Source organism: Ranitomeya variabilis, chromosome 1 (genome assembly GCF_051348905.1).
Source record: "Ranitomeya variabilis isolate aRanVar5 chromosome 1, aRanVar5.hap1, whole genome shotgun sequence".
Lineage (NCBI taxonomy): Eukaryota > Metazoa > Chordata > Amphibia > Anura > Dendrobatidae > Ranitomeya > Ranitomeya variabilis.
In genome coordinates, this window is record NC_135232.1 from 499,805,789 (window position 1) to 499,828,615 (window position 22,827).

General features: G+C 44.6%; 2 protein-coding genes across 4 annotated transcripts; both read left to right on the forward strand.

Annotated features, from left to right (window-relative positions):
• Positions 1 to 82: 82 nt before the first annotated feature.
• DDA1 (DET1 and DDB1 associated 1) lies at positions 83 to 21,203 on the forward strand. The gene is made up of 5 exons (XM_077252235.1): positions 83 to 240; positions 3,970 to 4,050; positions 10,626 to 10,677; positions 10,757 to 10,818; positions 19,966 to 21,203. Exons 1-5 carry the CDS (start codon positions 235 to 237, stop codon positions 20,071 to 20,073), a joined length of 309 nt encoding a protein of 102 aa, XP_077108350.1. The 5' UTR covers positions 83 to 234; the 3' UTR covers positions 20,074 to 21,203.
• LOC143765488 (uncharacterized) lies at positions 10,826 to 18,510 on the forward strand. Of its 3 annotated transcripts, none has more exons than XM_077252213.1 (2): positions 10,826 to 14,274; positions 14,722 to 18,510. In XM_077252213.1, exon 2 carries the CDS (start codon positions 15,438 to 15,440, stop codon positions 16,407 to 16,409), a length of 972 nt encoding a protein of 323 aa, XP_077108328.1. In that variant the 5' UTR covers positions 10,826 to 14,274; positions 14,722 to 15,437; the 3' UTR covers positions 16,410 to 18,510. The 3 variants fall into 3 exon arrangements, with proteins under 3 accessions (XP_077108328.1, XP_077108338.1, XP_077108319.1); XM_077252223.1 differs by having other exon boundaries at positions 10,826 to 14,040; positions 14,164 to 18,510; XM_077252204.1 differs by having other exon boundaries at positions 10,826 to 12,731; positions 13,920 to 18,510.
• Positions 21,204 to 22,827: the final 1,624 nt, after the last annotated feature.

The following is a 22,827-nucleotide window of genomic DNA, read 5'->3' on the forward strand; positions in this document are numbered from 1 at the left end:
CCGACAAAACCACATGCCTTTTCCCGTGCATCCTACCGTGCTAGTACTGGTGACGTCACTAACTGACTAGCTGAAAAGCCAACTGAAATGCTAATAACTGGATTGACAAGAGAAACAGCCACTAGACGTGCACTAGTGAAGGCATAACTGTGACGCGGCGGCCAATGAGAGGCGTGGTTTCTGGGAGACGCTCCCGCGGCGGTTTGTGCGAGCAGGCGAGGCTGGAGCTGGCTGATGATGGTGTGTATATGTGTGCACGCAGCTGGTGCATGTCTGTCTGTGGCCACAGGAGGCCCTGGGAGGGACGGGGATAGCATAGTGCCTGCAGACCCGCGCAGGGGCCGGGCTGTGGGGTGGGAGGCTGTGGGCACTGTGCAGGGTGTGTTCAGCCGAGAGGCCTCTGACCTGCTGCTCCCATGGGTTATACTATTCCTGTCTGTGTCAGCCACTCCGTTCTGGGGAGGTGGCCTAAGCAATAGGACTGCCCTGTGGTGGCTATCCCCTCCTATAAGTGTACGGTGAAGGTTTGCCATGCCGGTGACTGGGAAAGCTGGGTGACAACCTTGTCATCGCTGCAGTTACCGCCTGATTGGTTGTCACCAGCTCATAGACACGTCTGTCAGGAGCGCTCTCTCCGCCCTCCTCAGAATTATTACATAGGGGGACACATCTGTCAGGAGCGCTCTCTCCGCCCTCCTCGGAATTATTACATAGGGGGACACATCTGTCAGGAGCGCTCTCTCCGCCCTCCTCGGAATTATTACATAGGGGGACACATCTGTCAGGAGCGCTCTCTCCGCCCTCCTCAGAATTATTACATAGGGGGGCACATCTGTCAGGAGCGCTCTCTCCGCCCTCCTCAGAATTATTACATAGGGGGGCACATCTGTCAGGAGCGCTACTGTCCGCCCTCCTCGGAATTATTACATAGGGGGGCACATCTGTCAGGAGCGCTCTCTCCGCCCTCCTCAGAATTATTACATAGGGGGGCACATCTGTCGGGAGCGCTACTGTCCGCCCTCCTCGGAATTATTACATAGGGGGGCACATCTGTCAGGAGCGTTACTGTCCACCCTCCTCGGAAGTATTACATAGGGGGGCACATCACTGAGGCTGGGACGCGTCTGTCAGGAGCGCTACTGTCCACCCACCTCGGAAGTATTACATAGGGGGGCACATCACTGAGGCTGGGACACGTCTGTCAAGAGCGCTACTGTCCGCCCTCCTCGGAATTATTACATAGGGGGGCACATCTGTCAGGAGCACTACTGTCCACCCTCCCCGGAAGTATTACATAGGGGGGCACATTACTGAGGCTGGGACACGTCTGTCAGGAGCGCTACTGTCCGCCCTCCTCGGAATGATTACATAGGGGGCACATCTGTCAGGAGCGCTACTGTCTGCCCTCCTTGGAATTATTACATAGAGGGACACATTACTGAGGCTGGACACGTCTGTCAGGAGCGCTACTGTCCGCCCTCCTCGGAATTCTTACATAGGGGGCACATCTGTCAGGAGCGCTACTGTCCGCCCTCCTAGGAATTATTACATAGGGGGCACATCTGTCAGGAGCGCTACTGTCCGCCCTCCTTGGAAGTATTACATAGGGGGGCACATCTGTCAGGAGCGCTACTGTCCGCCCTCGGAAGTATTACATGGGGGGGGGGGACACATTACTGAGGCTGGGACACGTCTGTCAGGCGCACTACTGTCCGCCCTCCTTGGAAGTATTACATAGGGGGGCACATTACTAAGGCTGGGACACGTCTGTCAGGAGCGCTACTGTCCGCCCTCCTCGGAATTATTACATAGGGGGGGCACATCTGTCAGGAGCGCTACTGTCCGCCCTCCTTGGAAGTATTACATGGGGGGGGGGCACATTACTGAGGCTGGGACACGTCTGTCAGGAGCGCTACTGTCTGCCCTCCTCGGAATTATTACACAGGGGGGCTCATCTGTCAGGAGCGCTACTGTCCGCCCTCCTCGGAATTATTACATAGGGGGGCACATCTGTCAGGAGCGCTATTGTCTGCCCTCCTCGGAAGTATTACATAGGGGGGGCACATTACTGAGGCTGGGACACATCTGTCAGGAGTGCTACTGTCCGCCCTCCTCGGAATTATTACATAGGGGGGCACATCTGTCAGGAGCGTTACTGTCTGCCCTCCTTGGAATTATTACATAGAGGGACACATTACTGAGGCTGGACACGTCTGTCAGGAGCGCTACTGTCCGCCCTCCTCGGAATTCTTACATAGGGGGCACATCTGTCAGGAGCGCTACTGTCCGCCCTCCTAGGAATTATTACATAGGGGGCACATCTGTCAGGAGCGCTACTGTCCGCCCTCGGAAGTATTACATGGGGGGGGGACACATTACTGAGGCTGGGACAAGTCTGTCAGGCGCACTACTGTCCGCCCTCCTTGGAAGTATTACATAGGGGGGCACATTACTAAGGCTGGGACACGTCTGTCAGGAGCGCTACTGTCCGCCCTCCTCTGAATTATTACATAGGGGGGGGGCACATCTGTCAGGAGCGCTACTGTCCGCCCTCCTTGGAAGTATTACATGGGGGGGGGGCACATTACTGAGGCTGGGACACGTCTGTCAGGAGCGCTACTGTCTGCCCTCCTCGGAATTATTACATAGGGGGGGCTCATCTGTCAGGAGCGCTACTGTCCGCCCTCCTCGGAATTATTACATAGGGGGGCACATCTGTCAGGAGCGCTATTGTCTGCCCTCCTCGGAAGTATTACATAGGGGGGCGCACATTACTGAGGCTGGGACACATCTGTCAGGAGCGCTACTGTCCGCCCTCCTCGGAATTATTACATAGGGGGCACATCTGTCAGGAGCGCTATTGTCCGCCCTCCTCGGAATTATTACATAGGGGGTCACATCTGTCAGGAGCGCTATTGTCCACCCTACTCGGAAGTATTACATGGGGGGGCACATTACTGAGGCTGGGACACGTCTGGAGCGCTACTGTCCACTCTCCTCGGAATTATTACATAGGGGGGGCACATTACTGAGGTTGGACACGTCTGTCAGGAGCGCTACTGTCCGCCCTCCTCGGAATTACTACATAGGGGGGCACATCTGTCAGGAGCGCTACTGTCCGCCCTCGGAATTATTACATAGGGGGGCACATCTGTCAGGAGCGCTATTGCCCACCCTCCTCGGAAGTATTACATAGGGGGGGCACATTACTGAGGCTGGGACACGTCAGTCTGGAGCGCTACTGTCCGCCCTCCTCGGAATTATTACATAGGGGGGGGGGGGCACATTATTGGAGATCAGACCGCTGTGGGAAGGATGGGTCAGTGATTGAGAGCCATGACCCCATTTCTGTCCCATAATCTAGCGAGACCCCACTGAGTGATCGAGTACTGGGATCCAACCTAGTATGGCGGCACCGTGTTACAGGGTCCCCGGCTTGTCTGACCAATACTTGGTACACTGTCAGGGCACACCTATAACTGGCATATTCATCCGTACATTAGAAATGATAAACACTGCCATGGGATTTCAGAAAGTAATGTTGGCAGTAAAATAAGTGTTTAGTCCCACACATGCAGCTTTACCATAAACTATACAATAAAAAAACAATAAATCCGGGTTCCTGAGTGTCCGTGTACACTATAAGAATTGCCTCCTCCCTGAATTGTTGCCCAAGTAAACATCAACATAAAATAACCATTATGTTTTATACACCCACAATAGCACCTATGTAAAGCAAAGAGATGCAATGACCAATGGAAGGCAAAAAAAAGGCCCAGCCAAATTTCTCCTCGCCTTCATGAATAATGGCATCATTTGTGCGCTAAGTGTGCTCCACACCATGACACAATGCTCTGGTCACACCTGAAGCATGGCGTCCCATGTATCCCACTGATGACCTCTTTATTATGGACCGTAGCCCTTATGTGCCTTGATTTGTAAGAGGCTTCTTTCTTTTCTTGCTTCTAGGCGGACTTTTTAAAAGGCCTACCCGTGTACAATGAGAGCAACTTTAGCAGGTTTCATGCAGACTCTGTGTGTAAAGCCTCAGTAAGTAACTTTCCCAAGCACCCGTGGTGCTCATAATTGTACTACTGTTTAGTTTGGGGCTGTTTTATACTGTGCTGTCTGTATTATCTACAATATTGGGATTTCTGTAGTGTGTGCTTTATCTCTGCTAGATTAAAGGGAACTTGATGTGAGGATTTACCCCTCTAGTCGGATAATAGTGCTGTATTGTCAAGCTTAGTCTGGACCACTTATGCATTGTTTTTGGCATGTGGGGCCGTTACTGTTATCTGCCACTGAGTGGAGATTTTGCATCACCAAAAATCCCTTTGGACCCAAGTGTGGCAGTTTTTAAACTTTTTCCATATGGGCATGCCACTTATAACATATGTATTGTGGGACAGATCTAAATACATTCTGTATACTTACCCAATGATTTTTTTTCTTTTCCCCTGCATGATTTTTTTGTGTGTGTTCGCTTATTGTCCAAATAAAAATATTGTTTTTCTTAATTTTTTTTTTTGTTCATGGGAGTCCTCTTTGCAGGCTTTGATGTTGACTTTCACTCCATACTATGTGTAGGACCTTGTTTGGGTTTTCGGATCACGGGTCAGAGGGCGTCCACAGTGCCTCCATATGCCTCATTATAGGGAATCTTCTGTCAAGAGATTCTGTCTGAACCACGTATTTCAGAGATTTACACGGAAACCACGGTGTAAGCGCTCAGCGTAGAGTGCAGGATAAATGTGCGCCAAGCTTTACTGCTATCTTTGAGAGGCAGAATGAACAAATCAACAGCAGGTGAAGAATTGGTCTTATTTATTTTTTATGCCGTTCCTCGTGCAGTGTAATTGATTAGTAGTGATGAGCGTTTATACTCGTTACTCGAGATTTCCCGAGCATGCTCGGGTGTCCTCCGAGTATTTGTAAATGCTTGGAGATTTAGTTTTCATCGCCGCAGCTGAATGATTTACAGCTACTAGCCAGCATAAGTACTTGGGGGGGGTTGCCTGGTTGCTAGGGAATCCCCACATGTACTTATGCTTGCTAACAGATGTAAATCATTCAGCTGCGGCAATAAAAACTAAATCTCCGAGCACTAAAAAATACTTGGAGGATCCCCAAGAGTGCTCGGGAAATCTCGAGTAATGTGTATATTTGCTCATCACTAGTGATTAGGTGACCTTATTCTTCGAGTCGGTGCCCTTTTTTCTTTTTTGCGCATCACCATATTTTGAGAGCTCTCATTTTTCCATATTTCGTCTGACAGTCATATATGGGTATTGTTTTTTTGCGGGACCAGTTGACGTTTTTATTGATACCATTTTCGGGCACATGACAATTTGTCGTTCTCAATGTGGTAGAATTGATAAGGCAGCCTTATTTTTCAGGTCAGTACAATTACAGTGATACCCCATTTATCCATTGTTTGTTTTCTGGCACTCTTACACAATAAAGACGATTTTATAGGAAAGTTAGTGTTGGGAGCCTGGAGATATGTATATTTATGTATGTATATGTGTGTGTGTATATATATATATATATATATATATATATATATATATATATATATATATATATATATATATATATATATATATTTAAGTATATGTACATATGTATGTATATGTATATATATGTATATGTGTGTGTGTATGTGTGTGTGTGTGTGTGTATATATATATATATATATATATATATATATATATATACCCAAAAACACACACACTCGCAATGATACGCGATTAAAAAGACAAATGTAAATAAATATTGCATCTCTGAAAACATATTGTCCTGAAAAAAAAACACGCCACCATACATCTTTATCAACAGAAAAATAATTTTTAACTCTCAGAATTAAGCGATGAAAATATTTTTTTCTACAAAAGTTTGTATAAAAGCACCAAAATATAAAAAGAAAACTATACAAATGTGGTATCGCTGTAATCGTACTGACCCGAAGAATAAAGTTGCCTTATCAATTTTACCACACGGAGAATGGCATAAAATGTCTTGACTGAAAATTCCACTCACGGAACAATAATAAAAAAAAGAAAAATAACAACTCTTGAATTGCTGTTTTTTGTTCATTCTACCTCTCAAAAATCGGAATAGAAAGTGAACAGAAATTGTCATGTGCCTGAAAATGGTACCAATAAAAATGTCAGCTCGTCCCGCAAAAAACAAACCATCACATGACTGTCAGCCAAAATATGGAAAAATTTATAGCTGTCTAAACATTGGGATACAAAAATTAGTTTTCTGCCTTTCATAGATCGCAGTAAGGCTCACATTTATCCTGCACTGAGCACTTACTCCGGGGTTTCTGTGTAAATCTCTGAAAAATGTGATTCAGATGGAACCCCCGTTGGAAGACTCTCTATAATGAGGCAGATGGAGACACTGTGGACGCCGTCTGGGCACCTATTTGTCCATATTTTTAGGATTGCATAAAAGTGCTGTCAGCCACAGTTTTGTGCATGTCTGAAAATGGCATCGCTGAACAGAGGCCAGATGGAGTCTAGAGTAACTCTGCTGCCTCATTTTAGTGAATGGATTCCTGGGAGGGGGTTTCATCTGTCACGTCACTCAGATATTTAAATGGAAACCCCGATGTAAGTGCTCAACGTAGAGCGCCGGATAACTGTGATCCTAAATGTTATGTAAAATGTTCCCACTAAAAGCTTCAACTCAATCCACAAAAAAGCAAGTCCTCACTCAGGTCTGTCATCTGTTAACGGAAATATAGGGGTCCTCCACGTTACTGGTAGTACAAAGGCTCTGGAAAAGCAAAATGGCTCCTCACACCTCAAAAGAAATTCAGCAAATTCTACACTCCCAAATAGAAATGCCTCCTTCCTTCTGAGTTCGTGTATCTAAGCCATATTTAGCGCCCACATGTTTGGAATTTCTGTAGGAATAAGAGCTCTTCTAATTTACGGGTGCCCGTCTCCAGAAGCACGGGCTGGGCATAATGTACTGGACACCACAGCATACTGGTCACTACAACGGCAGTTTGTTTTTTCACTCAGCAATACCCACTACTGCTTGTTTCTGGAAAACACCCATGGAGTAAAAATCGTCACCACGCCTGTAGATAAATTCCCAAAGGGGGTATAGATTCCAAAATTAGGTCACTTGAGGGGGGATTCTGCTTTTCTAGCACTTGGGGGCTCTGTATATGGAGTCTGCAAACTATTGTAAGAAAATCTGCGCTCCAGGAGGCAAATAGCGCTCTCTCCCGAGTCTCTCAGTATGCCTAAGTAGTACTGTACAGCCACATATGGGGTATTGCCACATTCAGTAGAAATTGTGGACAAATTTTGGTGCCCATTTCCCAGTATGAAAATGTAACTTTTGGGGATATCACACAATCTTGGTGGTAAAAACGTAATTCTTTTTTCTTCACTGCCCAATGGTATGAAATTCTGTGTCACACCTGTGGTGTCAGGTATCACTGCACCCCTAGATGAATTCAATGAGAGAAGTAGTTTGTAAAATGGGGTCAGTTATAGGAGGGATTCTACTGTTTTGGCTCCCCAGGGGCACTGCGAATGTCACATGGCACCCTCAAACCAGTGCAGAAAAAATCTACACTGTAATATGGTGCTACTTCCCTTCTGAGCTTTGCATTGTGCCTCAAAAGTAGTTTTCAACCACATATGGGTTATCAGTGAACTCAGGAAAAATTGCACAACACATTTCGGGGTCCATTTTGTCCTGTTACCCTTGTGAAAATATAAAATTTGGGGCTAAAAAACATTTTTATGGGGAAAATGTGAATCTTTTTTATTTTTAAATTTTCACAGCTCAACATTATACATTTCTGTGAACCACCTGGGGGTTCAAGGTACTCACCACACATATAGATAAGTTCCCTGAGGGGTCTAGTTTTCAAAATGGTGTTACTTGTTGGGGGGATTTCAGCTATTTAGGCACATGAGGGGCTCTCCAAACACGAATTATTCCAGCAAATTGTGCATTAAAAAAGTCAAATGGCACGCCTTCCCTTCCGAGCTCTGCCATGCGCCCAAACAGCAGGGTGGATAAAAATCAATGTTTTTTAAAAAAAATCAAAAAAATCGGATTTTTTTGATTTAAATCGGATTTTTTTGATTTAAATCGGATTTTTTTCAATAAACTGCTTTTTGAGGAAAATATTTTACCATCCAAAGGTTCTTCCATCATGAGATAAAGCTGAGTTGTTTAACTCAGTAGAATAAAGGCTGTATATGTGTAACATTCACAATGCCATGCTCTTCCAGAGGTTTCTGTAGGATGCTGACTATCCAACAAGTTTGGGCATGTCAACTGAATGGAAAAAGAAACTAAACCAAAATTGAAACCAAGCTAGAAGTGTGGAATTAAAGGGGCAGTATGAACAAAATGTGGAGGCTATTAATAGTTTATACAATTAAGACATGCTGCTTTTAAACACCTACCTATTGCCATATAGTAAAACAAAAAAGATTTTTACTTACTTTGGGGTCCCCCCCTCACCCTGGCGTTAGATCGTTGCCCCTAGTTTCGTCCGTGTAACTATGGGCGCACATGCGCACTGCTCTCACTTCTCATTTTAATCGTGATTTATATTAAAAAAAACCTTTTGATTTAAATCATGATTAAAATCATGATTTAAATCGATCCGATTTAAATAGAAAAAAATCTTTTGATTTAAATCGTGATTTAAATCATGATTTAAATCGGCGTGATTTAAATCAATCCACCCTGCCAAACAGTAGTTCTCTCCCTCATATGGCGTATCGGCATACTCGGGAGAAATTGCACAACAAATTGTATGGTCTATTTTCTCCTGTTAACCTTGTGAAAGTATAAAATAAATAAATAAATTAGATCTAAAAGTAAATTTTTGTGAAAAAAATAAATTTTTTTTTTCCTTCCACATTCCATTAATTCCTGTGAAGCACCTGGAGGGTCAATAAACTTCTTGAATGTGATTTTGAGTACCTTGAGGGGTGCAGTTTTTAGAATGGTATCACTTTTGGGCATTTTCTGTCATGTAAGCCCTCAGTCACTTCAAATCTCTGACGTCCTTAAAAAAAAAAAAAAAAAAAAGATGTTTTAATTTTGTTGTAAAAATGAAATTGCCGGTCAACTTTTAACCCTTTTAACTTCCTATCAAACAAACATTTCAAAAGTTGTTGTGATGTAAAGTAGACGTGGGAAATATTATTTATTAACTATTTTGTGTCTGATTTAAAGCGAACCAGTCAACAGGATTTTGCTACGTAACATACAAACACTGTCATGTTGGTGCTGTTAAGTTATTAAAATGTTGTTGAGTGATGTTAAAATGATACCTTGGGTCAAGAAATCCATCTTGTGGTTCTTGTGTAGTCAGTGTTAGACAATTTCAGTTAATGGGATGCTCGGGACAGGACTGTAGGCAGAGTCTTATCTTCCTGTTCTAGGTCAGAGAAACCCAGGAGAGACCTGCCCACCGGCCGCTCCGAAGCACAAACATGTTCCTTACCATAGAGGCAGGCTTTGGAGTGGGTCTGTGGGCAGTTCTTTTCTTGGTTTCTCTGGCTTAGAACAGAAAGATAAGACTGCCACAGTCCTGCCCCGAGCACAAGCATCTCATTAACTGAAAATGGCTAACACTGATTACACAAGAACCACAAGACTGATTTCTTCACCCCAGCTATCATTTTAACAGCACTGCATGGAGTGCAGTGAATATTCATTCCCTTAAGTAGCGGGCACACGTGGACGCCTGGCAGCTGCAGGAAGCCGGCGGCTGTGACTACTGTGCCCGCTATTATAGAGAAATGAATATTCACTGCGAGCTCAGTGAATATTGATTTCTCTTAAGCAGCGGGCACAGGTGTTAGCCATAGTAGATGGCTCCTGCCTCCTGTGACCCGCTGCTCTGCCGCTCCCCCTCTGTCATGAGGAACCCCCACTCTAGTATAAGCCAAGGGGGGCTTAGGATTTAAAAAATGTGCTGAAAAATTCTTATACTTGAGTATATACGGTACTTTGAAGATCCAGTCAGGGATCATGATTCGCGCCGACCACGGCTTCTCCCTGTATCACTCTACGTAACAGAGCCATTTGAATGTACACATGAGGTAGAGACCGGTCTATCACCAGCAGCGGCACTGGGAACAGCAGGCTGGGGCTAATGTCATACAAGTCTGGTCCCGGCCTGATCTTTAAAGTATATTGTCAGGAAATGCTACACCTGACTCCAGTTCATGCAGCTTGTGGCTTTGGCGGCACGAAATTCCTGACATATTCCCTTAAAGTTTGAGAAAATCTTTGAGTCTGTAACACAAATACCTGAGGTACAAGCATATGTTCTGGTGGTTCTGCTCAAGGAGTCTTTGTGTACAGGCACCTTGGGGTTCACCTTGTAGGTAAGACACATTGGAGTGACTTTTTCACATAGGTGTGTGTGTATATATATATATATATATATATATATATATATATATATATATATATATATATATATATATATATATATATATATATATATATATATATATATATATATATATATATATTCTCTCTATCTCATGATCGTTATATTGATGTAAAGTGTTCTTTTCCACGCTGTGTAATGTAACTATTGAGGAATTTCCTTGCAGAATAGACGGCCTTCAGTTTACCTCCCTACAAGAGAGTACCCTTCTGACCAAAGTAAGTGTGCTTTATTCTTAGGTTGGATTCTTGACACTTGTCGAGTAATGGGTCTAACTTTTTTTTCTTTACTCTTCAGTCATAGTTACAGAGAAAACAAATATACTTTTGCGTTATCTACACCAGCAATGGGGCAAGAAGGTGAGACCTTTATTCTCTAAGTTAGAATATATATTTAAATTTGGCCACTTTTTGGACAGCTGAAGTGCTCTTCTCCTGTTAGGTGAATATTTTTACTTCCTTTTAAAAGAGCCGTTTTCCTTTGAAACAAGAGTATAACGTTAAAAATATCAGTCTTATTGTGGCCATCAGTAAAAGGGAAGAGTCAGACGGTCGTATAACTCTGACAAGGATCGCAATGCTCTGAGTGGCTGTAGACTCTCAATAGAGCCAGTCATTTGCCGATAGATGCTACTACGCCGCCACCATTTTGCTGGAGTTACTTTTTTTTTTTTAAAGGCCACAATTTTAACTCTGTAAGCGCAGTATTTAAAATAGGAGGCAGGTCACTTGAGGGTTCAGTGACCTGTCATTTAAGCCACGATGAAGATGGAGGCAAGAACACAAAAAAGAGCCACCCATAGTCCCACCCGGAGCATGAGCATCTCATTAACTCAAAACTTCCTACACAGATTAACAATAACCACAAGACTGATTTCTTCAACCTAAGTTTCATTTTAATTAGTTTAACACTGACAATGGCTGTAGTTTACTTGGCAAAGTCCTGACAGGTTCGCTTTAACCCCTTCATGACATTAGACGTAATAATCCATCCATGTGCCCGGGGCCTATTTGACCAGGGACGGATTATTATGTCATTGCGATCGCCCGCGCACCACTTGCTGACGGCCAACACCCGGCAGTAAATGTCAGGAGCGATCACAGCATTCCGGGAGCAGACAGATGGCGGATAGCCCCTCTACCTTTGGATCAGAGACCCCCGCGGGGTCCTGATCGTTGCCATGGTGACCCAATGTCGTCATGTCGACATCCGAGTCACCAGAGCTAGGAAACTTGCTGATCATGCACAGTACTACATGATCAGCAAGTTTCTCTGTCAGTGCAGAGCTGACTGTTTCTACAGTATAGGGATGCTGCTTCATCCCCATAAAAAAAAAAAATAATAATAATTGTAAAAATATTATTAAAAAAATCAAGATATTGTATCTATAAATAAATATTTGTATGAAAGAATATAAACAATAAAAGTACACACTTTTTGGTGTCGCCGCATCCGTAACGTCCCACCCTATAAAACTGTCCCACCCCTTTGGTGTACACCATAAAAAAAATTAAGCATTGTTTTACTCTTCGCCACGACAGCACCCCACTGGAGAGAGGGATCCGCCCCGCAGGAACAGGAAACCTACAGAGAAATAAAAGGGGGCGGTCCGCCTCTCCTCCTCAGTTTAGGTTTCCTGTTCCTGCGGGAACGACAGGATTTCTATAGGAAAAATACCTGGGCATGCACGCCGCCTGTGCGGTATCTCTGGGAACGGCAGGGGCTGCAGTCCAGAGGCAGCGTCGGGGGAGTTCCGTTTGACGGCTCCCTCGTCTGATAGAAGCCCGGATGATGGCCAGGTCCGGGTGAGGCCGCCTGGCATCACTTCCGAAACAGGTGGCGGAAGCAAGTGCTGGAAAAGCCCTCGCTGATCAGGTGAGGTGAGGGCAGCGTTCCGGAAGAAGGTCCGATGTAAAATCTCGGACCGCGCATGCGCCGTCCGCCACCAATGATTTGCCCGGAAGTATATGTTGAACTTCCGGGGCATCTAGGCCGGAGCCAGCGGCGGGGGGAAGCGCGGCTTTCGCGCATGCGCAATGCCGCAGAGAGAAAAAAAAGCGCACAACGCCCTATATAAATCAAGTGGGCACCATTATTTGGCCATGCAAGATGCCATCCCCAGGTGCCATGGACCCTGAAACAGGAGACCAAGTACCCCCCGCCAAGGATCGTGCCAGCAGAGGATCTTTAGATACCGGTCATAAGAGCGACTCGGTGGTTAGATCCAGGACAGGATCTCGGGCTTCTGATCCGGTACTTATAGCTTCACTGGGTGAGTGTGTCTAACTCTGCCTATTAAGCTAATGCTGTCTCCCCTCTCTTTCTCTCTTTCTCCTTCTCTCGTTGTGTCTGATCAGGTTAAAACGACAAAAAACAAAACATAGGGAATGCGCCTTATGTAGCCAGCCCCTACCAGACTCATACCCTAAAAAACTCTGTAAGGACTGTATAATGGAAACAACACAAGGAGCGGCAGTATCCGTTACGGACTTGCGTGCCATTATTAGGGAGGAGTTAAGAGCCATGTCCCAAGATAAACCTCACAAAAGTAAACCTAAAATGCCAACACCTTCGTCAGATTCAGATAGTGACCAGGCTGTATGCTCAGAGGCCTCCCTATCATCGTCTTTATCATCTGAAATCGAGGGACGCTCTTGTTTCCCTTTACAGAGTGTGGACAATCTAGTGAAATCGATAAGAGACACTATGGGGTGTGAGGAGACGAAGGGCGCACAAACCACGCAAGACATAATGTTTGCGGGTTTACAAGAGAGAAAAAGGAGATGTTTCCCAGTCATCCCGGCAGTAAAAGCGTTAATTAAAAGGGAGTGGGAGAAGCAGGATCAGAGAAGCTTTCTACCCTCAGCGTCAAAACGAAAATATCCGTTTAGTGACGAGGAGCTTCTTACATGGACTAAAGTCTCTAAGGTTGACGCAGCTGTAGCCTCTACCTCTAAGCAGTCAACCTTACCTGTAGAAGATGCGGGACTGCTTTCTGACCCTCTGGATCGCAAAGCCGAGTCCTCCCTGAAAAGATCCTGGGAGGCAACTACAGGCATATTTAAACCGGCAGTAGCAAGCACTTGCACCGCCAGATCAATGCTCATCTGGATTGATCAGTTAGACCAACAGATCTCAAGAGAAAAATTACGAGCTGCTATCCCCTTAATACGAGGCGCAGCAGCCTTTATGGCGGATGCATCCGCGGATTCTCTTCGGTTGGCACCAGGTTCCTGAAGGACAGGAAGGTAGGGGATTCTACTCTCCCTTATTCCTGATTTCCAAACCCGACGGTTCATTCAGGACAATCATAAACCTTAAAAAAACTCAATTCCTTTATCGAAAACCATACATTTATGATGGAATCTATTAGATCCACTATAAAACTCCTCTTTCCAAACTGTATGATGGGGGGCATTGATTTAAAAGATGCTTATTATCATCTCCCTATCCATGACAGATACCAAAAATTCTTCAGGGTAGCAGTGACAATCAACCGCAAGATTTGTCATTTCCAGTACGTAGCCATGCCCTTCGGCCTTTCTACAGCGCCAAGGATCTTCACCAAGATAATGCTAGAGGTGATGGCCTGTCTTCGCCAGAAAGAAACATTAATTGTACCCTACCTGAATGACTTTTTGGTCATAGGAAATTCTGTTACTCAATGTGCTGACCGCTTGGCTCACGCAATATCCTCTCTACAGGATCTAGGATGGATCATCAATACCAACAAATCCAGACTTACTCCACTTTCCCTTCAAGCGTTCTTAGGGTTCCATCTAGACTCCATAACCCAAAAGTGTCTTCTGCCTCAGGTAAAAATACTACTCATCAGACACAAAGTCATAGCTGCAATAAATAGTCCGCGTATATCCCTAAGACAAGCTATGTCATTGTTGGGATCCCTTATTTCTTGTATACCTGCAGTAAAATGGGCTCAATATCATACCCGAACGCTGCAACACCAGATTTTACAGGAAGAAAGACGGTTATTTGGTCGCCTAAATGCAAAAATAACCTTGTCACAGGAGGTTTTAGCCTCCTTAACGTGGTGGCTGGATTCAGACCATTTGATGAGTGGTGTTCCATGGGTAATAACGCCATCTCATACCATAACCACTGACTCCAGTCCTCACGGATAGGGAGCTCATATGGGGAATGATTTTTGCCAAGGGTTATGGAACATGGAAGAATGCTACAACTCATCTAACTTTAAAGAACTAAATGCAGTAAAATACGCCTTATACCATTTTCTCCCACAGCTTCGGGGAAAAGACGTCAGAATCCTTTCCGACAACACCACAGTGGCGTATCTAAACAGGCAAGGAGGCACACGATCAGAGACTCTGATGTCTTCTGCTGGACAAATCTTGGATCTAGCAGAGAGTCACCTGACATCCCTTACTGCGCTTCACATAAGAGGGGAAAGCAACCAGCAGGCAGACTTCTTAAGTCGACACACCTTGAGACAGGGGGAGTGGTGCCTAAACCATCATATTTTTCATGACATAGTGTCCCTATGGGGTCGTCCTCAAATAGATCTCTTTGCCACAAGAAAAAACAAAAAAGTCTGAAGATTTGCCTCCTTATCTCCAGTGGATCTTCCGGACATTCTGGACGCTCTCCAAGCCCCTTGGCAGTTCAGTCTGGCATACGCCTTTCCTCCGATCATATTACTACCACAGGTCATACGCAAAATCAGAGAGGAAGGAGCGAGAGTTATACTGATAGCTCCATTCTGGCCCAAGAGACCATGGTTCTCGTGGCTGCAAACCATGTCGATCTCAGACCCTTGGGTCCTCCCCTCGACACCCAATCTTCTCTTCCAGGGACCGTTTTTCCACCCTCAGGTGGACAATCTCCATCTGACGGCCTGGAATTTGAGGCAGATGCTGAAATTAAGGGGGTTCTCGGAGGGATTGATTAACACACTCCTCCAAAGTAGAAAACCTTCCACCACAAAGATTTATACAAGGATATGGAAGAAATTCCTACAATTCCATACATCTCCCAAAACGTCAGAAATTCTGATACAATCTATTCTGGAATTTCTTCAAAAAGGGAGAGAACTAGGTTTAACTGTAAACACTTTAAAGGTTCATGTTTCAGCACTAGGAGCCCTCTATGGCTCTATGGCCATAACATTGCGGGAGATAGATGGGTATCCCGATTTATCACAGCCTGCGAACGGATAAACCCAGTTAACATACCTAGAATTCCACCCTGGGATCTAAATTTAGTTTTACAAGCCCTAACAGACTCTCCATTCGAACCAATAGACTCAATACCCATTAAATGCCTATCACTAAAAACAACCCTCTTGGTAGCACTGACTTCGGCAAGAAGAATCAGTGACATCCAAGCTCTTTCTATAGATCCACCTTTCCTGCTATCTTTTCAGGATCAGTTGATTCTTAAACCAGACCCTTCCTACCTTCCCAAAGTAGCAAAGAAATTCCATAGGTCACAAGAAATAATCTTGCCAACTTTCTTCAGTAATCCCTCTACTCCTGAAGAACAGAAATACCACACTCTAGATGTTAAAAGAGTAGTGTTAAAGTACATTGAAAGGACCAGCAGCTGGCGACAGTGTAGGGCTCTGTTTATATCCTTCCAGGGTCACAAGAAGGGTCATGGAGTAACAAAAAGCACCTTATCCCGGTGGATCAGAGAGTCTATCAAACTGGCTTATTCCGCGAGGAAAGAAAACCCTCCGGAAGGCATAACGGCGCACTCTGCCAGAGCTATGGCATCCTCTTGGGCAGAAAGGGGAGAGGTCCCAATTGAAACTATATGTAAGGCGGCAACTTGGTCAAATCCTTCTACTTTCTATAATCACTATAGGTTTGACCTATCGTCAACTTCTGACCTAGACTTTGGCAGGACTGTCCTCAGCACGGTGGTAACCCCCCCCCCCCCCCCCCCCCCCCCCCCAGGTGAGGTTCTCTGAAAGATCTCCAGTGGGGTGCTGTCGTGGCGAAGAGTAAAAAGCCGGATTACTCACCGGTAATGGTCTTTTAGTGAGTCCACGACAGCACCCTCTTACATCCCTCCCTAGGTTAATATAGTACATACTATTGAGTAAAATTCTTTTAATCATAAGCAAATAAATTTGACAAATGAAATAAATGATATTTGCCTAATACTGGCGGTCCTCCGGGTACTCTGAAATCAAAACTGAGGAGGAGAGGCGGACCGCCCCCTTTTATTTCTCTGTAGGTTTCCTGTTCCTGCGGGGCGGATCCCTCTCTCCAGTGGGGTGCTGTCTTGGACTCACTAAAAGAGCATTACCAGTGAGTAATCCGGCTTTTTTTGCCATGTTTTTTATTTCATACCGCCAAACAAAAATATTTTTTTTTTTCTATAAAATAGTTTTTATTGTGTAAAAGTGCCAAAACATAAGAAAACAATATAGTTGAGGTATCGCTGTATTCGTACTGACCCAAAGAATAAAACTGCCTTATCAATTTCACCATACACAGAACGGCATAACCCCCAGCTCCCACCTAAAAAAAAAAAAATCCTGAATTGTTGGTTTTTGTTTATTCTGCCCCAAGAAAAATCGGAATGGAAAGTGATCAACAAATGTCATGTGCCCGAAAATAGTATCAATAAAAATGTCAACGCGACCCGCAAAAAAACAAGCCAGCACATCATTACATGACTCTGTGGGCCAAGCCATGGAAAAATTATAGCTCTCAAAATGTGGTGATGCAAAAACTATTTTTTGCAATAAAGAGTCTTTTAGTGTGTGATCGATAAGCGCACCAACCCAAAGAATAGTCACCTAATCACTTATACCTTATGAGGATCGGCTTAAAAAATAAAACCAATTCTTCACCTGCTGTTGATTTTTTTCATTCTGCCTCCTTAAGATCGCAGTAAGGCTCTGCGCACATTTATCCTGCACTCTGCTTTGAGAGCTTGTACTGGGGTTTCCTTTTAAATCTCTAAGATAAGTGATTCAGACGGAACCTCTGACAAAGATTCCCTATAATTAGGCAGATGGATGAACTGTTGACACCTTAGGACTTGTTCCCCATTCCATGAATATGCATTAGTATCGGCACACGTGACCACCGGCAGCAGGAAGAAGTCTCCGGCTGACACTGCTTGCTAGAGAGCAATGAATACTCACTGCTTTGTGCTCACACAGTCCCGGCATGCAGAGCTTTGAATATTCCGGCAGCTGTGCTCTGCTTGTGAGCATCACATGACGTCCCTGCCAAGCGCTGCTTACAAGCATAAAGCAGTTGCTGGCATTGGAACAGGATGCTGCAAGGGAGCGCCGGGATGGTAAGTATAATGGTTTGTTTTTTAAATGTTTTCTGCTGAGGCCGTGCATACCAGGAAGGGGGTGGGTGGTTGGGGGCTAATCATAAGGATGGGGCCATGCATACCAGGAGCGGGGTTTGGGGCCAATCATACCAGGGTAAGGGTGGGACCAGTCATACCAGGACTGGGATGGGGGCCAGTCATACCAGGATTCCATTAAGAAAAATAAATATTCATTGCCCTCCACACCTATGGGCGTGGAATGCAGTGAATATTCATTTCCCTTTAGCAGCCAGCGGTTACAGGAATTAGCCGCAGCAGCCGGCTCCTGCCTCTGTGACCCCCTGCTCCTCCAAAACCGCTCCCACCATGTAGCCAGAATCGGTACATCCGGACTATAAGACGCAACCCCCATTTTCCTACACATTTTTGGAGGAAAAAAGTGCATCTTATAGTCTGAAAATTACAGTATCTTGCACAGTGATTCCAAGCTACACTTATGTGTGCTTTTTTTGTTTTCTGATGTATTCAAATTTTGAACTTTTAATTGTGCTGCCGCCAAATTAGTTGTCAAGTTTTTTTAATTGGCTTCTTGACATTAGCTATAGTACAATTTTGTGGCTTTGGCAGCACTTCCATTTTTTGTCTTAAATTACTTTGGCAAAATCTTTAATGGATCTAAAAAGGTGAAATATACCGGTAATTCTTTGCTTTTTTACTTTTCCTTTCTTTGGAGCTTACTCCTGGCTTTGGCTAAAAGAGGAAAAATGAATGAGATGGCGTCTGACTGGGGTATAAGGGTTAACTTATTTCCTTGTAGAGAGTGACATGCTAGGGTAAGGAGGAGAGTTGTAGGCCATACAATGCACTTCAGGGAAATTGAATGTGGAAATTGTTTTGTGCATGTATAATATAAATATATTTACACTCACAATTTGTATGTGTGTATGTATAGGCAGTGTATACACTATGCAGTTTCATGGCTTCCATTGTTAGGTTAAAGGGAATCTGTCAGGTCCCCCATGCCCTCCAACCCAAGCAGCATTCACCTATGTATGATTAAACTCCCTGCCTAATCAGCCCTGTATAACATAATTGAGTTAAATGCTTTAAAAAAGCATTTATAATGTCCGTTTCCTATGCTAACAACTGCTTTGACTAATTGTTGGGGCATTAGTTGCCCCTGACTAGTCAGCCCTATTTCAATGTTATCACGCCCCTGTGGGCATTATAACATAATTTGCACGAGCCGACCTCATTGCTGCTCATGCAATTCTAGCACATTTGCGCTGCTTATTTTGGCATCGTCACTGCGTCTCTGAATCCGGATGTACGCTTCCTGGCTTCAGCGATGGGCACTGCACATGTTTGGAAGTTCAGATGCTGTTATGCTCAATGCGTACACCTGGCTTCAGAGACACATTGATGCTACCGAAACAGCGCCACGCCTGCTCTAGATTTGCATGAGTGGTGATGACTAGTGATCGAGTATACTCGTTGCTCGGCTTTTCCCGAGCACGCTTGGGAAGTCTCCGAGTATTTGTAACTGCTCAGAGATTATTTTTGTTGACACAGCTGCATGATTTACGGCTGCTAGCCAGCCTGAGTACATGTGGGGGTTGCTTGGTTGCTAGGGAATTCCCACATGTATTCAAGCTGTCTTATCAGCTGTAAATCATGCAACTCCCACAGGGCCCTGCTATCTGCAACAAAAATGCTCATCTGCTATGAGCGCCCTTATTGCAGTTTGGCAATGACAACAATAGGGGTCTCCTGCAGACCCCGGGTTGTCAAGCCAATCCATTGGCGACCCGCAGTTGGGCGGAGCTAATGACGTACATTTGGTTTGCGCAAGTTAAATTACACACTCAGATTGATATCGGCATTTAACTAGTTAATAGCCACTGATGGATTGTGATTCCACTCGCGACTGTTAGGGGCACATGACAGCTGATCAGAAAAGGTGCGAGCTCCAGCAAAGAGGGGGAGGCGACCTGTGACCGACATAGTCCGTCATAGGTTGTTAAGTGTATTACAACTACTTGAATGCAGCGTTACATTGACCTGGCATGAAATGTTAGCAGTGTTGGCAGTATGCCCCAGTAACTGTATTTATGCTCCGTGTGTTTGCGGATTGATGCGATGGAAGACACTTCTGATTTACGGTAGGTTAACATATCAGCTCCATGCTTTTTAAAATAAGTGCAGTGACTTCCATTTTCTGTCTACAGAATGCTGCAAAGAAAAGAGACCAAGACCAATTAGAAATAGGTGAAACTTCTGCACCTCCACGAAAGATTGCCCGGACCGACAGCCAGGAAATGAATGAAGACACATAAGCACCACTGAGAAACTTCTTAACTGACCTTACACCCCACTCCTCCATTTTGTTTCCTCCCTCACAGCACAGGGTTAGCTTGCTATGTGGGTGGAGGTATCACCGCCTTCCTTATGGATACAATCTCTCTTCTGATCTCACAGGAGCCAAATTTGTATTTATTTCTTGGAGATTTTATTTATGCTGTGCTGAAACTCATCTGGGAAAAGATGGATGTGAAAGAATTCAAATCCTGTTCGCCTTTTCCTTTTTAACCCAGCTCCCCCCTGTTTTTTTCCCCTTGCAGCTCCCTACACTGTGTGTATATGTTTTTAAAGTTGCCCAGGTTTTGGCGGACTCTGCTTAAGACTTGCTGGAATACTGTGATCCAGTGCGGCAAAGGTCCTGATGGATAAAGTTTTGAGCTTAAGATTATTATTATTTTCTTTTTTTTTTACATTTTTTTTTTTTTTCATGCATGCTTTATATTTTGTGCATCCCAAGCCTCTGGGAGGACAACCACTCCCTGGAAACCATATCAGTTCAGTGTTGGATTGTTCTGTTCTGAGCGTCTTGTAGTTGCACTACTTGGTGAAACTCTGCGCCAGTGACTGGTGTGCCATAATAAATATAAATAGTCCGTACTAGAGGTACCTGCATGAATAACATACGTTTGGTGAGGCTTTGGACGTGTGTGACTGTCGTACCTCCCAGCACTACATCCACAAAGCCCTTGTGTTTGCACACTGGTGTCCGTAGCCGATCACAATGTAGATGTCATCTAGACTGTTAAGCAATTGTATGGTCACCAGAACCTGGCTTGTCCACATCTCAACAGGAGCCACAAATTAAACCAGCGCTAATGAACCTCATCTCAGCTCATCTGTCGTTTTTTTTGTACGTTTTATGCCATTTTGTTTTCTGATCTTTCAGAAGGAGCAGCTGAAGGTGTCCTCGGTAACATGACGTGGCCATTTACTGTTTTTACTTAATCTGGAGCCGTTAACTCTGTTGCCTGTAAAGCTCAACTAGTGCTTCCTGATTAGAAATGTTACCTAGAAATCTGTTGCACAGTAGATAGCCCAGTTATGTCCTGTGATAAGGAATAATCCTGTGGCCTTCCAATAAAGTCTGAGATCGCCTATATTGTCAGTCCATATTGTGCGGATGCTTTCTCATTAATGTGTATGTGTGGATACAGCTGTATAAGCTACCAAGCCAAAGGGCTTTTTAAAATATTTTGTCACGTGTTGATGTCCCTAGAGGGGACACGTTCATGAATAAATATATATATATATATTATATATAAAATTACACTAGATGGTGGCCCGATTCTAACGCATCGGGTATTCTAAAATATGCCCAGCCACGTAGTATATTGCCCAGCCACGTAGTATATTGCCCAGCCACGTAGTATATTGCCCAGCCACGTAGTATATTGCCCAGCCACGTAGTATATTGCCCAGCCACGTAGTATATTGCCCAGCCACGTAGTATATTGCCCAGCCACGTAGTATATTGCCCAGCCACGTAGTATATTGCCCAGCCACGTAGTATATTGCCCAGCCACGTAGTATATTGCCCAGCCACGTAGTATATTGCCCAGCCACGTAGTATACAGCACAGAGCCACGTAGTATATTGCCCAGCGACGTAGTATACAGCACAGAGCCACGTAGTTTATTGCCCAGTGACGTAGTATACAGCACAGAGCCATGTAGTATATTGCCCAGCCACGTAGTATACAGCACAGAGCCATGTAGTATATTGCCCAGCCACGTAGTATACAGCACAGAGCCACGTAGTTTATTGCCCAGTGACGTAGTATACAGCACAGAGCCACGTAGTATATTGCCCAGCGACGTAGTATATTGCCCAGTGACGTAGTATACAGCACAGAGCCACGTAGTATATTGCCCAGCCACGTATGTCACAGGTTAAAAAATAAACATATACTCACCTTCCGACGTCATGGCAGGTCCTTGTCGCACACCAACCTTAGCAACGGAACCTGCCGCTTTCAGCGTCGGAAAGGCGGCGGAAGGTGAGTATATAATGATTTGTTGTTTTTTTTTTTTATTATTTTTAACATTAGATGTTTTTACTATTGATGCCGCATAGGCAGCCTCAATAGTAAAAACTTGGTCACACAGGGTTAATAGCGGCGGTAACGGAGTGAGTTACCCGCGGCATAACGCGGTCCGTTACTGCTGGCATTAACCCTGTGTGAGCCGTGACTGCGGGGAGTCTGGAGCGGGCGCCGGGCAGTGACTGCAGGGGAGTAGGGAGGGACTAATCGGACTGTGCCCGTCGCTGATTGGTCGCGGCACCCATGACAGGCAGCTGGCGAGACCAATCAGCGAATGAATATCTGTGATGGAAGTTGCCGACAGAAAGACTGAAGTACCCCTTAGACAATTATAGAGATATAGATATATATAGATAGATATATATAGAGAGAGAGAAATATGTATCGGAATAGCACCTGTTGTACTATATATTAGAGGTTCTACTTGAGGCACACGTCTGTGACTATAGCATGAATGTGTGTCATCTACACACATGCTTTTTATTTTACCTATAGCAGTGACCACATCCCTTTATTAGAAAAATACCTAACTTTCTAGCCATACCTATATATAGTTACCTGTTCAAAAGGTCCAATCATGCTAATGGCACTTCCTATACCAGTGATGGGCAACCTTTTGAGCTTGGTGTGTCAAAATTCGCCAAAAAACCGAGCATAACTTGGGTGGTGTGTCACCTTGATAAAAAAC